Source organism: Agelaius tricolor, unplaced genomic scaffold, assembly GCF_023055355.1.
Source record: "Agelaius tricolor isolate 1412-34295 unplaced genomic scaffold, bAgeTri1.0.p SCAF_4, whole genome shotgun sequence".
NCBI lineage: Eukaryota > Metazoa > Chordata > Aves > Passeriformes > Icteridae > Agelaius > Agelaius tricolor.
Window position 1 is genome coordinate 13,640,643 of NW_027269264.1, and position 17,241 is coordinate 13,657,883.

Genomic DNA, 17,241 nt, shown 5'->3' on the forward strand with positions numbered 1-17,241 from the left:
CCTAAAACTGATTAATGGAGCAAAAGGATGATATTTATTTTGCTAATGGCTTGGAAGTAACTTGTTATTTGTTTATAACAGAAGCAACCCTACTTTGCTGGATCACCTTCCAATTGGAAAATACTTTTCAACACTGAAAGTCATGGCTGCCTGGAGGAAGCGTCATAGGAAAAGTCAGTGTCTCAACAACATGAAAAGGAATGACTGAAGAGGTATCCATCACAGAGTAGTAACAAAGTCCAAGAGAAATCTTCAGCCATCTCTACAATGACAGCATCTCAGGAAAAACATAAGTGAGTAGAATACTCCTCCAGCTCATGGCAATAAAACCCCAGCCCAGTTTGAGCCAATCACTTCCAGATTTCCATACATATCAACAAACAAGTAGATGACCTCTGTATTTCTTTTTATTTATTTAGAGAATGAGACTGCTACAATATAACAGATAATAAGTATTACAATTTTAGAGAATGCAGCAGCATATACTCATAGATGCCAACATTTTTTCAGCTTACACCTTGTTCAGCTAACCTAAGTAAGACAGAATGGATTTAAACAGAAGAATTAAAAACTATTTGTATAAAATATTGAAGGATTCAGTGGAAAATGTTTGGACTGTCCTTTGTCTTTAAGAAGACACTTTCTACCTAGGACTCAAAAAAAAGGTATTGAAACACTCACTGCATGTCCACCTTACGCCAGAAGGAAAAGTTTTAATGCATTAACATGGGTAGTGAATGGGGGGTGTCTTAGATTGCAAATGGGGGGGTCTATTCTATCGCCTTCTCTTAGAGGTGGGGCAGTTATCTTCTGTTAATTGGGCAGTTTCCTTTATCTTTTCCATGACCCATTCTCCCTCCAGGAGATATCTCCCGTTAATGGGCCACTGAGTCTCACTGCATGACTGATAAAGTCCCATCATCCCATTGTGAGATGCTTCGTTCAGGAGGAGGAGCCAAGCATTCCTTCCAAAATATCATCTGAGATATGGAACACAACAGGCAGCCTCTTCCCACTGGATTCCCAGAGGAGCAGCTTTCCTCTCCACTGGATTCCCAGAGGAAGACCAGGCCCATCTACACCACCACTGGACCTTCAGAGGAAGATCATGCCCTTCTACAGGATCCCTGCTCCAACAGAATCACACCTGTCACTGCAGGAGGACTGCAGCCACCATTTAATCAGACTGCTACCAATACCCTGACCCACGGGGTGTCAGGTCATATTCTGACTCTGCCAGTGTTGTTTTATATTACTGCATTTTTATTTTCCCTAATAAAGAACTGTTATTCCTACTCCCATATCTTGCCTGAGAGTGCATTAATTTCAGAATTGTAATAATTCAGAGGGAGGGAGTTTACATTTTCCATTTCAAGAGAGGCTCCTGCCCTCCTTAACAGACACCTGTGTTTTCAAACCAAGATGGGGGACTCAATCAATCAAACACAATGGGCTGAAGATAGCAAAAGCTGATATGAACTGCTGAAATTCCTTCAGCTAGCACACCTTCCTAATTCTGTTTAGATCAGCATCATAAAAGAATTCAGAGCAAAATTTAAGTTTGATGTGCCAGAACTCTACATTAACAGAGTCAAGGCATAACATTAAAGTTATGCAACTATTAACACCCTCCTGTTGGGCATACATCCATTTTTGCTATCTGAAAGCCATTTGCTAATGTGAAAGCACTGTTACAACTTTTGGTATCTGAGGAACAAAAACTAATAGGCATGCAGGCTTCTAGTGCTAGGAAACACCCACCAGTTCACCCTCACACTTAACTAACTAAACCAAGTAAAACACAGATTTGAATGTGCTGGTAATCTGAAAACTATCACGATGCCTAACTGAAGAGTGGTAATTACACAACACTGTGAACATCACCCACATGACAATTTTGTTTTGGTAGGAGCTCGGAAACTGAATCCATATGGAGTGTACCTGCACAGTGAGGTCTTATAATATAGGTTAAATTATCCAACAACATGGCCCTTTTCCAGTTTTAGGGAGCCAAAACCCCGAAGTTCTAATCCAGAACAGAGCAATAGAGTGGTCACTGTAAAAACTACCTTTTATATGAACCAGGTACTCACAGGAATTTATGCAAGTCACACACAGAACACTTGGTTAAGTTCAGGCATCAGTTTAATCAGTACTCCCCATCTCAAAAATAGTTTCAAGAGTTATTGCACGGTTTCCATGGAGACTGAACCTAAAGAGTTCTTTCTATTTCTGTCTGTGAAAATCCCTTCACATTTATGCTGCCAAGTTTCTCAGGAGAGCCTGAACGATTAAAAGTGGCAGTAATATCCATGCTAGTGTCTATCATATGCCACTTAATTATTTTAGAAACACATTTACCTTTCCATATGAGGAGAATATCTTATAGTTTCACGAGTTTATTCAGATGAAAGCAAATTGTTTAAGGACTTCCAACTACATTTCCACAGCAAGTGTACTATCTGAAAACATCCTTATCTTCTATTCCACCTTATCATACCAGCAAAATACTGGTATGATACAGGGGCTACATGTATCTAACGCACTTTCATCTCACAAGTAGGCTTTTAATGTCTCTCATCACATCTCCTCATGCAAACTGGTATTTTCTGATATTTTCCTAGCCTAGTCCAGGCTAAGAAAAGTGGACATTCAGGTGAACTGAAAAATTATTGAGATGCTGTAGAAATTCCATCTGAAGGCCAGTCACCAGTGGTCAACCACAGGATGTCACACAGGGGCCAGTAGTGCTTAATGGCTTCACTAATGAAGTAGGTGATGGGGCAGTGCCCCCTCAGCAGGCCTGCACCCAACACACAACTGGGAGCAGTTTGTGCGGGACTTGGGTCAGCAGATGGTCTGCTACTACTCAGGGGCATCTCGACAGGCTGGAGAAATGGACTGACAAGAAACTCAAGATGTTTAACAAAGGGAGATGCCAAATTCTGCACCACACACCAGAACAGGCTTGGGGCTGACCATCTGGAAAGCAGCTAGGTAGAGAAGGATGTATGTCATTCCTGCTGGACAACAAGTTGAGCATAAGCAAGCAATGTTCCCATGAACCAACCCAAGGCTGTAGTGCAAAAAGTGGAGCCAGCAGGTTGAAGAAGGTGATCTTCCCTCTCTGTTAAGCAGTTGTAAGATCACACCTAGGTTCTGGATCCAGTTTTGGGGTCTCCAGTACAAGACAGACATGGGTCTACTGGAGAGAATGCACCGAAAGCTCACAAATATGTTTCAGAGACTGGAGCATTCGACAAAGTGAGAGGCTGAGAAAGCTGGGACTGTTTAACCTTGAGCAGACAAAGTTTGGCAGGGTTCTCACCAATGTTCATAAATGTCTCACGGGCACAAGAAGATGTACTCAGACTCGTCTCACTGGTGCTCAGTGAAAGGATGAATGATGCACAACAAATTTCCCTTAAACACCAGTGAACAACTGTTCAACTCCTGGAACAGGTTGTTCAAGAAGACCCTGGAATATCTCTGCTTGCTCTGACTGACCCTCCTTTCAATAGGAGGGCTGGACTCCAGATTCTGTGGCTTCATAAATGCAAAGTGCCAAAAGAGGGAAGGGTATGTATGTGTACTTGCACCTATGCAGTGATGCCCAATGCAAGAAGGTCTGGTAAGCCAACCCAGCTGATGCAGCTGTTAATTACATGGACTCTGCTAGAGTGGTTGAAATTCACAAAGACAGCCCTGGAATCAGGCTTTCCTATCCAGGCCAACCTCCTCAGATGCAACAGCTGTTAAACAGGCTGCAGAATGCCAGGCTCTTTGCTAAGAATGATACTCCTGAGTGGTTCTGGGCACATCTTAATCTTGCACTCAGAACCACAATCAAAAAGCAGAGGTTTGAATTCCACTGACCAAAGCATATTGCTATAAAGCAGTTAGTAAGAAGCTTTTATAAAGAACATCCTAAAGCATCTAGCATTTTTTTAAAAAAAGTTCAGTGTCCCATACACTTAAGAAAGCATATGAAGTAGCTGACCCCCTGCCTTCTTCAGTTTCAGCTTTGGTTCCAAGGAGTAACAAGCAAGTAATAAGAACCATTTGGACAGCAATGGCAAAGCACAAGAATAAAAAATAAAAAGCATATAGACCAAGTTCCGAGCAGATTAACATATCAATTTAAGCAAGTCCCAGCAGCTAGAGATTCCAGTCCATATTTATGGACTGTTTCATTGAGGAAACAACCTTACCAGTTGACCAAAATGAACCTTAGAATGGGTAGAGACACAAGCTGCTTGATGGAATCTACTTACATAAGTGATGTGGGAGTTACTGGCCGTAGCTACCTGCTTGAGAGCAGGTTAAGCCAGCTCTGTACCTGGCAACACTACTAGCTGAGATTTAATCTGCAAAAATTCAACCAGGAAAACATCAGAACAACACGAAACATTACTGTAGAGGCACATTATTTGAAATAATATTAAACAAGTACAGATACTCAAAGATTTTGTCACCTACAGTTTTTTGTTATTTTGTTAGAAGAGCTTTCCAAAACATGCTGTATGTTATCACTTTCTCTTCATTGTATGTTAGTGTTCATCACAGGCTGCAGTCTAGGTTTTAAACAATAAAACTGCAGTTCTTTAAATTACAGAAGCTAAATTTTTTTCTTCTCCTTCCCCAGAGAATGCCACCAAGGCAGTGCTCTCTACTCTGCTTGGAATCCTCCAAGCTCAAACCAAAAGTGCCAGTTCAAAAGCACCTACAGTACACGACGAAGAATGGAGAGTTACACCACAAGAAAAAAATTCAACATGGCAGAAACACGGATGTGAACTCTTAAAATAGCAGAGAGCTATTTTAAACAAGTCACACCAGAGGTATAAAGGAATTGGGAAAAAAAGGACATTGAAAGAATGCAAGCAGTACCCAGACTCACGGGTAACATATTTACCAGAAGACAAGTGGCAACACTTTTTATATGTACAGGTTCACTATTTTGTAAAATAGAGTGAAAGAATGTAGAACACTTGAAGAGTTTGGACACTGGAAAAATGTATTGATTGAGCAAAGCAGTAACTAAAGCTAAACTGGGGAGCATTAGAAACAGAGTTATAACTCAGTCTGGTGTCAAGTCAGCAGGCAGTAAGGAAAATTCAGGAAAGGCTTTATAAGGTTACACAAATCAAAACATCAATATTTAGTGTACTCCACATATACTCTTGCTGAAGCAAAAAAATGAACAAAGTGAATGAACAGAGAAAAGCCTGGCTTTCAGAAGTATTATATTCAAACACCAGTACTTAGACCAAAGTATCAATCTATTTAAGACCAAAGACAACTTCAGGGTAGCTGGCCCCAGACTAAGACGTAAGGTTCTACAGAGAGTCTCAATTTACACTAAGAAGTGCACGAGTAGATCAATACAATGGCCCAGCACTGGTCTGCATAAATCCACAGCAACAAGAGACTGCTAGACATCTTTAGAGAGCCATGTAGCTGACAGGCAAATCAGTGAACAAAGGTTAATAACTCTGAATACCTGTTAAGGGGCCTGTTAATCCAGAAAAATGGACGCAGTGACTGGGCACAAATTTAGTCTGCTACAACAGGTCCCTCCTGGCTAAAAAACCTCCACTGGTCTGTGCAGTTTTGTCAGCTGCACAGAGATCCCATCTCCCTACACCTTTAATGAGCCAACACAAGTACACAGTGTAGGCATAGCCCAAAACAGAGAAGCAAAAGGAGAAGAGAGAAGCCAGAAAACAAAAAATCACTGACAGAGTGAGACCAGATGACACTGTGTAGATAAAAGGGAATCAGAGGTTTACAGATGTTGACAAGTAAGGTAAAAATTTGTGATAAACTAAATACTGCCTAAAATCCCACCTACTGAGCCTACTGTAATATTTTTACAATCACTAAAAGTAGATAACAGAGAAAAGACTCTGAGATGGTAAGAATTTTGTCACTGTCAAATGTCAATTCTGTGAAAATTCATGAAGTTTTGGCATTTGTACATTGGTATGATACAATAACTCCCCTATTTAAACATATTGTACCATTCAGTTTAAATACCCTGAATGATGAGTTAAAAGCAATTTTAGAGAATCCAATTGGATGTTATATGCACACTCCTAAATTACATTAGCATTTTACAACTGTCTTAAAATTCTAATTCCAATGCAATAATTCATTTTACTTTAACTCATCCACTACACAAGATACCCAAAGAAGTACAAATATTTTAGCTACAAATGACTGCAATAACCAGTAACATACAATAATATTAGTGTGTTTTATTTATAAAACTTGGCATGTCACTATGTCCAAGGACATTCAAAGAACATCATGTTAGTTAAGTTTGAATTCTATTCTAATACTTTAAAAAGCCCTTCTCAGGTCTCAAAAGGTTTCAAGAAAAAATGTTTTTAGGCAGAACATGCTGTCATAAAAAAAAAAAAAAAAATTTAAGTAATTTAGCACAGCAAACTGAGAACTCATTAAGAAACACAATTAGTAAAACATACATGTATATTCCCAAAGCAAAGCTTCTGCAGATAAAATGGAACTGGTAGAGTTAGGTGAACTTATACTGAAAAAAGTAACATGCATGTTTTTAATACAAAACTAACTTTCAGGGAAAAAGACTATGTGAACAAAAATTTCTTTGCAAATATATACACGTTATAGATGGTGTTTATAACTGCAGTGCATAGAGGAGCATTACTTTAGTTCAAAAATTATTACCTCCTAACTTCAGAACTCAAGTAGCACAGCAGATGGATGGCCCAAAGGAAAGGTCCCGCGTATGTGGCAAATGCTGTGAGGAAGATAGCTGGTATCTCCACATAGCTGTCTAGTCCCACAAAACCTGCTGAAATGTCCACAGTAGCAATGCCATTTGAATTTCCCTGAAAATAGGGATAAAATAGTAAATATCCAAATACCTACAAAGATACATTTTAAATACATTAGAATAATATTAACTATTGCACCCATTAAGGACTTACTCTTTGAATTGCTTTACAGTACAGCCGTATTCTTTACATGTGACTTTCAATAATACAGTTTACCAAACAAGTGCTTTTAACTAAAATTTACAGATTAACAAAGGCATAAACAGCATGCTGCTTTGTGAGTCTTACTTTTTCTGAAAATTAACATGCCTATTGTTTAGTAAGTTACATTAAAAAAATAAAGAATTTAAAATAAACAGTTCCAGTTGCTGCTTTCAGACACATTATTGAAAAATGTGCATTATTTTTGTCACACAAGGTTAGAACACAAGATTTTAGGTCTGCTGCCTAAAATTACACCAGGAATAAATATTTCTTGCCCTTAGAGACAGCAGGACTCTAAATTAGAGCTGTAATGGAACATTACATCGCCCACCTGCCTGCCTCATGGCACAAGTTCCTGCATGTAAACAGATTAAGACAGGCAAATTTAGAGAGGCTTCTCCTTCTCAAGTCCCTGTACCACATAAGATTGCATTGAAATAGACCAGAAGTCAGTCTAGATAGCCCGAATCATCAATAAAAGGCATTTAAAACTACCAAGAGAAAAACAGAAGGAACATACAGCAATTAAAATACCAAGAGCTGTCAAAGTCTGATATGTTTTACCTAGTTTTCTTTTCCAGTGACCAGGACCACTAAATTACAAGAAACAATGTAAAATTGAAGGAAGTGTTTTCCATTGAAAATCCAAAAGTACTTAACTTTACCCAAATACCTAAAGTAACAAAGACACCCTATGATTAAGGCAGAATATTTCTTAAATTAAAAGGTCACAGATAGGTTTCCTCAGACTCTCTCAGATATTCTTGCTGTACCTTGAGAAACTGCTTAGTTTCTACAGCACTGATCTTCTAACAGCCATCAAACCCTCTTTTTCCACCTACAGAATTCCAGAACAACATTAATGTAAGGACAGCTGTCACCACCAATAGCTTTGGACTCAATCCCCGCAGAGCATATGAGGAGTGGTAGCTCTCCATTTCCCTCAAACCTGACCTTGGGTCACCTTAGTGACTGCAATCCTCTTGAACTGCAAGTTAACCCAGCAAGGAAGTGCTATCATCAAATACACATTTCTGTCACAAAGCCCAGAGCACACAGGGAAGCATAAAAGATAGACAGCTCTTTTAGGTACATAACTAACGAGGCACCAGCAAAAAACCCTATTTCTGAGACAGCCCTAAAACCTAAGAGAAAAAAGGCATCTGTGTTGATGGAACCATTCAGAGCCCATTATAAGTAGTCACCATCTCCATCAATCTCACCATGAAGATATCCCCAGAATGTAAGGGGAGCCTGAATCTGTAAGAGGGCTGTATGGTATAGAGTTTACCAAGATATCATACAGTATAAAAATCTTCACTTATGACTGTTAGTCTTCCTCATTTTGACTTTCATCATGCACCACTGTAGTAAATCATTGCACCAGTGTAATCAGTTATTGTTATGCATTTAGTGCAATGCCCAGAAATGCCAGGAGCAAAGCACAGCACAACTAAGGACAAGCAGCTAAAAAAGAAAGCGCGTCTGTGCCCTAGAACCTGTAATATGAGACTGCAAAAGGAAGCTGCAAAATAAGACTACTTCTCAGGTTTAACCAGTACAGACTGAGGTCATGGCAAGAGCAGAAAGGTAAGTGTAAGCACTCTGAGTGCTGAGCAAGGTGCTGCTTCTCAATAAGCTACAGTTTGACAGGGACAGGTAGGGAAGGAACTTGCTCTATTTTCCTCCAGTCCCTGTCGACAGCAGCAGGTCTTTTGCCCACCACATCTACTTATTTTTCATTGCCCTTCTCCTCTGCATGATGCATACAGAGTAGAAAAGCTGAGACATTAGGAGACCCCTCCTGCTTGTGTCACGAGGAGCTGAAAAGTCTCTTTACACTGCTTAATCCTCATGCACATGGTTGATCGTTGGCATCCTGGGGAAACTCCCCATGCCACTGTATATGTGAAGAAGCAAGAATAAATGCTGCACTGCAGTGCACATCACTGGTCCTACAGAACTGGTGCAGGCAAAAATATGTACTTCCCTGTGGAAGGTAGTCAAGGCAAGCAAGGAAGCTGGAGGAAGGAACAGGTTCTCCTCCTCAGCTCCCTGAGTCCCTTCACCACAGGGCTCACTCCATCTGTCTTTGACTTTGCTTAAAGTGACATAGCTGTAGAACAAGGACGCACACATTTGGATCCGCACACAACTCCAATCACACTGTGAAGTGTCCAAACATCTTGTTCCTACCGTGAATCTGAGTCTCATGGATACTACTGCCACTATTCTACTGGAAGAGTCCCAGTGAGTAGGAAGAAGCATTTTTTCTTCACGTTAAATATCTTTCTCCAAGACAAATTCATGTATTTACACTAAATTTTCAAAGCTATAAATTCTAATACGCCACACAATAAATAACTGACAATTCAGAGCACCTCCTTTTATTTTAACATACCACTCTAGTATTTCAGAAATGGTTGGCCAGAAAGGTTCTGCTGTCTCCAGACAGACCTTGGAGGTTTCAAGACCCTGAGCCATCTCAATTGACCTCACAGTTGACACTGTTCTGAAAATGGGACTGAACTGTGAGTCCTTTCCAACGTAAATTATCCTACAATGCTTTGAAATCATAACAAGAAAAAGTTAAAATCACTTTAAATAGTCACTCAGTCCATCTCTTTACTTAAAGGCAAGCCGAATTAGATCCAAATAATTCTAAATATACAAACCTATTCTGGTTTCCTCTAGTGATAAAAACCACCAGAAACTGGAACTGTATTTTCTTTCTCCCATTCTGCAGATATACTGCTCTAAGCATGGCAACAAAATTCCACAAGACTAATAAATAAATACATCGAATTTTTGTTCATTTATGAGCATTCACACAAGGAAACAAAAATATTTTTAGCAATATTTACAGCAAAGTAAGTTTTTTATGAGCTGGGCTATTAAAGAGAAAAAAACGAGTAATTTATTTTTATTCTTACTGTATTTTAAGGACAAATAGTAATGATATACAACATACTTTTGGGAAATGACTGCTGAGTTATGAGACGTGGACAACTCAGGGCTTAGGAGAAAACAATCAATTATTCAAGCTCATTGCAAAATTCATCAAGAGATTCTCAAGCTTGCAATAATATCCTGGTAAATAAGTAGTATTCTGACTAAATGTATTAACTTCATCTATTTTTGACAATACTGGAGTATTTTAACCTTTTCTTCACTTCATCAATTCACACAAAGTGATAAATCAAGCCTTTAATTACTAAAACAAGACTAGAAAACAAATTGGGTTTACCCAGCTCCACATTAATAACACAACACTTTATCCAGACAATCTCTAGAAACCTCCAAGCATGAAGACTACACAACCTGTGTGAGCAACCTTTTCCTCTGCTTAATATTCACAAAAATCTTACTAAAATGCTGGAAAAATGACATCACACATAGCCTTCCCATTTAATTTACAACTGTTTAACAAATTTGCCTTTTAGATCCAAACTGCAAGAAAGCAGAAAGGGACTTTGGTTCTGCAAAAGAAGATAAGCTGGGAAAAGAGTGTGAAAACAAGGCAGGTGAGAGCAGTAAGTCAGGACTCTTCAGTGACATGTCTACGTCAGGGCTGGATCCAGAGATAATGATCAGGGCTAGATGCAGCCTGGGGATTGCAAGTCTGTAGTGACAAGGCAAGTCCAAGATTAGGCCAGAAAGCCCAGCCATCAGGTCCAGGTCCAGGGCAGGATCAAGAAAGTTTAAGACAGGAACACACATACCTGCTTACACAGGCAGTAAAGCATCAGATTAAAGCAGAACAAGAATGGAAAGAAGAGCCAGGCCTTTCCTTCTGCTTTTCTCCCATCAGCTCCTCTCTCAATCAAGGACATGACCCTGAAGTCTGCTAACTAAACTGAGACAGAAGATGCATTCAGGGTTCAGACACAGACGAAATGCAGAATGCAAAACCAAGTGTAATATCAAGGAATTTGTTTTCAACCCATACTTCTATTTTTTTCCTATTACATTCAAAATCAAAAAGTTAGCTTCCACACCCAGGCACTTCATTTTTTCCCCCATGTTCATCAGTTATAGCAACTGATTAATAAAAAGTAGTATCTGTTCCTGTCAGCCTTGCTTATTCTGTACACTTGGGATTTTTGCAGATCTACTTCCATGAAGTCTTGAAGGACTCTACAATACTTTTTTGAAAGAACAGTGCCTCATTCATTAAATATGCTATCCTGAACAAGGCTATTTTTACTATCATATTCAAAAGGCCATCACTTACAATCCACACTCAGCAAGACAGTTACTCCTTTAGTCATTATGTAACATATCGTCTACCAAGACTTAATAAAGACTCAGCAACATGGGCAACTCTCATTTACTTCATAATCACACCAAGACATGTGCAAAAAGTAGTTCTCCAAACCTCTCTCCTACTTCCAGATGGAAGCATTCCATATCACATTTATTTTTCTCTTCTCCTGCCTCATTTAGGCAGCACAGTATAAATTTAGCATCCAATGTGATCTACATCACCAGTGAATTTCAGTGGTATTCAGTTTTTGTATTTCAACCATAAGCCTGCTATTTTTTTGTATGCTACATTACATCTTTATGTCTGTCTGGAAATTAAAACCTTAGCATCAGTCTGAACTCAGTAAGTTTAATACTGAAGCTCTAGTGACCACAAAACTTGGAGAAACAAAGTAAAGGAAGACATTTAAATCTATGCCAGCAGTACATATCATACCTCATAATACAGCTGTGCTTCCTTCACATCTCTCCCCTAGAATTCTAGCATAAGTATTGCTTGCTCCTGAGGCAGTAAACAAATGACTGTTATCAAGAGCAAGCTGAACAGAGGTCAATACTGAAAGGGAGAATTTGATGGACTCCTTCCTCCAGAAACAGCCCAGCTGTACTTCCTTAATGTTTATTCAGTGTCTGAGAACAAACCATACATGCTCAGTCTGAAAGACAACCCTGTCCTAAGTCAGTCAAAATGTATGAACTCAGCACTGATGGTCATGGACGGGACAGAGTTCCTAAACCTGGGACACCTGAACTGTACTCAGTAAGAACACTGTCACTTCATGGGGAGGCACAGAAGTAAGGTGGGGATCTGAATCTGCTTGTCACTAAGCAAAGATCTTCCTGGTTTTCCCACAAATAAAGAAAAAAGATCAAATGGCTTATTCAAACAAGTAAAATCTGTTACTGAACCAGTATGGATACATCCAGACCTCCACCCTCCACCACTCACTTAAGGAAGAGCTGGAAAATGCATACAACCATGCAGAATCATCTGTAGCTTCACCTGAGTCACTTGCCTAGAGTACTCTTGAGATACATGAAGAAAGCTTGAGTGCCTGCATTTGTCAAAGTAGATGTGAGTAAACAGGGAGAGGTTACCTCCATGTGTTTGGTAGACTGGTGGCCCAGCACAGGAGATTTTTTAGATTTTTTTTCCAACTCAGGTACACAAAATAGCATAAATATTGGTAAAAGCTCACCTGCTGTATATCTGGTATGGAACCTGCATCTATACTCCAGTGGCAGTTCATTATCAACATAAAGTTGCCAGTTAATTATGTGTCACAAATAAACTAAAGAAACATTTCAATCCTGATTTTCAGCTGTACAGAGTGAGTACTTTTCCCTTTGCAACAAGTCATTCATCTCTAGACAGAACTCAAAGGAAAGGGAAGAAGATATTTAAATACATTTTTAAAAAAACTAATAATGAAGAATTTGGTTTTGTACGTCACCAGCTTTTTAATTTTCCCAGATAATGCAGATCAGAATGCCACACAGAGAAAAACAACATAAAAGAGGCATGAAATTACACATCATTTTTGGAACAAGTTCCTTCTGTCCTTGGAAATATGGACCCAGACTGGAAAAACTATTCTCAGCATAAACTGAGAGAAATTTACAAATTTAAGAGAGAGCATTAACTAGATTTTGAAGCACCTTTGTAGCCCCTGTAATTTATGAACTACCAGCTCAACCATTCTACTTTTCTATGCTAAAATTCTGCATATCAGATAACTTTTTTTCAATTGTGAAATGCAAAAAAAAAGTCCCTCTTACCCTTGTATGAATTAATTTGCTTCTTTCCATACCTTCAGAACAGTTTTTTCATCAGAGAATGAAAGAACAAGCCAACATCTAAAGATGGGTATTTTGGTCAAACTCTTAATTTCCACCCTAAAAAGGCATCTAATATGAATGTACTTAAAACATTTCTAAAAGAGAACCAAAAACTTGTTCTCTAAGGGGGTGGGGGGAGGAGCGGGGTGGGAAAGAAAATTCCATCTGACTTGACCCTTAAAAGCTGTTGTTTTTTCATTAGAAGAATTGATTTCTCTATTTCTGAAACATTTCTAAGATGTTCTGAAAATAGAAAAACAAAAAGAGAAATAACGAGAGACAATAGAGGAAATCTGTCCTGTTCTGTTACAATTCATTTGTCATTTTAATCAGCCTTGGGCATCATGAATAGGCATGCACCTTCATTTTTGTGAACCGACACACAAAAAAATTCTAGAAGACTGTTAGCATGTTCTGCAGAAATTGTTACTTTTTAAAGGGTACTGTGCTAAAACAACTTAAGAATTTCTCAAAACTTTTGCTAAGCCATTGCTATTCAAAATAATATTTTCAAAGCTAGAGCTTTGGGGACAGAAAAAGGCAGCTTCTTATCTGGGCCTGTTCTATTTCATACATAGCAGCAGGAGAAGCAACATCGGGGGAAAAGCTTTGCTGTGCTTCTAACAGAAGTTCTGATAGGTAAGTATCATCCAGATCAGATAATTTTCCAGATCTTACAGTGACGGGAGATGCACAAAGACCCATCTAGAAATCTGGCTCATAATAGAGCAATGGAGATTTTCTCATTTATGAGATTTGGATGCTGTGACTCAGCAACATGTCTATGTGGAAGAAACTCCCCTGTCAGATCTAATTTTTCAAATATCCTGAAGTTTGCTGAAATCTGTATCATACTGGAAAATATCATTTCCGAAGGAAACGCTTCTACAAGAAATGTCAAACTTGCCAGCAGAGTGACAGGACCCAGGCAGATGCTCTGAAACTGCAGGATGTGCAGTAACACAATCTGCAGTCACGTAAAATGGAAATCACTTCCAATCTTCTAAAAATGAAAAAATTCCTCAATTGCAAGGGTAGTTAAAACTGCAAAACATTCATAACAAAAAAGAGCAGCCTTCCCCATAACACCAGTTTAAGACCACTAGAAAGTTGAAACAGATGTTACTAGATCCTGTTATCTTCTATTGGTCTTGCATAAATATGTTTTTACTGGTGTAGAAAAAAACCCTTTGACACAGCACAGTAAAATAGAAAGATGTATCAAGCTCTTGATACCTCTAATAGCTTATTTCTGGAAGATGTTTATAGCTGCTTCAAAGTTGATGTAAATTCTTCCAGAAAAGTTAGTCCAAACTTTTTTGCATCATTCACAGCAGAAAAGACACAACATTTCATCTGCCACATTAAACTTCCAAATCAAAACTATTACTTTAAGAAGCTTTTGTTTTCTTTTCCATCATGCAATACTGGTTGAAGATACATGGGCTACATTTATCTAAGGCACATTCACCACACAAGCACTTTTAAGTATCTCCTCAGGCAAACAAATGGATGCAGTCCAGGCTAGGAAGCTGGACAGTCATGTGGACTGGAAAATGCTCAAATGTTGAGTTCACAGGGCTGCTATCAGCAGCTTGAAGCCATCTGGAGGCCAATCACTAGTGATCAGCCACAAGGATTGACAATGGGGCTGATACTGTTTAACATCTTTACCAATGACCTGGGCAGTAGGCAGAGAGTTCTCTCAGGAAGTCTGCACACAATACAGAACTGGGAGAGTGGCAGATACGGCACATGGGTCAGCTGCCATCAGAGGTGCCATCAGAGGCATCTCAACAGGCTGAAGGAATGAAATGACAAGAAATTCAGCAAGTTCACCAAAGGGAAATGTCAAATCTAGCACCTGGGGAGGAATAAAATCATGCCTTTGGTGACACTGGGAACTAACCATATGGAATGCAGTTTGGAAGAGATCAGCCAGCCATTGTCCTTTTTGTGCAAAGACCAACAGCATCCAGGACTCCATTAAGCTATATAAGGGATATCTCCATTCTCTCTAATAAGCAGTGGTGAGACCCACATTTGGGTGCCTGGGTCCAGTTCTGGGCTTGCCACCATGGAAAAGCCATGGGTGTGCCAGAAAAATTCCACTGAAGCACCACAGATGACAGCAGGAACAAAACACATATCATACAAGCAACTCCCTATGTCTTTTTACTCTCAAGAGGAGAAAGCTCAGCAAGGATCATAACAATGTGTATAAATACCTGATGAGAGGAAGTACAGAAAATGTAGCCAGACTGTGACTTTTCTCAGTCACCCAATAATGACTAGCAAAGGAACGATAAGCAATACACAGAAACAGAAATGCAAGAAGTTCTGATTAAAATCAGAAAAAGCTTTTTTTACTAGCTAGGGTGGTCAAGCCCTGGACCAACTACCCAGGGAGCTTGCAGAGTCTTCACCCTTTCAAGTATTTGAAATAGGGAATGGACAGTTCAGACCAGCCTGGTCTGTTTGATCTGCTGATTCATGTCAGGGTCAGACTGGACTAACTGATCTCCAGAGGCATCTTCCAGCTTCAACTCTCCTGTAATTTCTTGGTCCTGTGAAATTCTCAGCCAAGTATATCAAGAACTCAACATCACTGAAAACATTAACTATTTGTTGCTTAATGAAAAAATCAGAACCATTCTTTTTTAGTCTCTTTTCCACTAGGATTTTCATGCCAGCCTCCCCACCATTAAATTTTGGGTAGCTGTTATGGTTTGCTACCTCAGTACAGAGATGGGTCTTCAGCATTTTGCCAGCTGCACTAAGAGGCGCTCTCAGAAGACTGTAATCAAAGCTGACTGCCTGAATAACATTCAAAACATGCAAAAGCCACTCAAGCAAGACATGCTAGGCCGTCTGAACAGGAAAAGTGGGGACAAAGGGATGAATCATGATGATCTTAGCTGCATCAGCTGTCCCCTGTCTGGACATACACTACCCTCAATCTGCAGTTATAGTACCCTAAGCTTGACCAGAGTTTCAACATCCACAGCCATGGCTCAGAGGTAGTCAACGGAGGTCCTACATTGAAATTTTGCAAACCTCACCTTTTAAACCTGATTCCCAGGTTAACAAATGCTCTCTTTAAACAGCCTGCTACCTACAGTTCCCACAATACTAGAAGTAGAAAGATCCTCATACCACAGCATTTTCTTTCAGTCTTAAACAGTATATAGACCTATCGTAATTATCAATAACCAGTGACAAAAGCCACCTGTCTTTTACTGGTATTAAACAACTCAGATGACATTTTTAAAGTAATTATCATCTGAAAAGTACTTATGAGGCCCATTAACACACCAAAATCATCTGGGTGCAGCTCTCTGATCTTTGTAACACTTTTGGAAATCTACAAAGAGAATAAGACACTAAGGAATGCATCTTTCCCTGATTCTGAAAACTAAACATTATTAAAGCATTTAGAAACTAAATCCTTCTGAGAACTCAGTAAAGTCTTCCACTGTAATATTTAGTTAGCATTTTATTTACAATGGACAATATTTCTCTGAAAAACTATTCCATCTCCCCCTCTGCAGCAGAGAGAGTATTCAGCTTACCTGAAAATAGAAGAAAGCTTGGCCAAACCAGTAGTGCATGATAGTAATCTGTGCTGCATCAAATTTCAAAGGTATCCAAATATATTTTGTCATCATTGTCTGAATCAGCAGACAAAACACCAAGACTGGTAAATTGTGAGGTCTAAATAGAAGAGCTGCTAGTAGAACCAATCCACTATATACTTCCCATAATCCTGTGCTCTTCGTGCTGGAGTCTGCAGAAATAACCTGTGACTTTAGTAAATCTTTAGTGCCAGTGAAGACTATGCCAAGAACAAAGACATAAACAAAACGAGCTTCAGTAATCCCCCTAAAGAAAAAATAAAATTGAAAAAAAGTTAATAAGTAAATAAACCAGAAAGATTAGTTACTTACTAACACCTACTTCAGAACCTTTCAAGAGAGGTCAAGACCAACCAGTTCTGCCAAACAGGTTAAATCCAAGGCTAGTATTTTTGAAATCCCTAAGCAATTCCATTACAAAAAAATGTACGTCTTAAGTTGTAAGTGTAATTAGCACTTACATTATCTTCAAACCA

The 17,241-nt window shown here is 39.1% G+C and overlaps 1 protein-coding gene across 2 annotated transcripts in view; it reads right to left on the reverse strand.

The window, feature by feature from the left end:
- The window catches only part of PIGG (phosphatidylinositol glycan anchor biosynthesis class G (EMM blood group)), an 82,686-nt gene that overhangs the window by 25,772 nt on the left and 39,673 nt on the right, over positions 1-17,241 (reverse strand). The window contains exons 11-12 of one of the 2 annotated variants that reach the window (XM_071424633.1): positions 16,703-17,012; positions 6,712-6,875 (exon numbers count right to left, since the gene is read on the reverse strand). In XM_071424633.1, coding sequence (XP_071280734.1) covers positions 6,712-6,875; positions 16,703-17,012 — 474 coding nt within the window. The remainder of the gene's footprint in view (positions 1-6,711; positions 6,876-16,702; positions 17,013-17,241) is intronic. The other variant, XR_011678851.1, reaches the window with a different exon arrangement.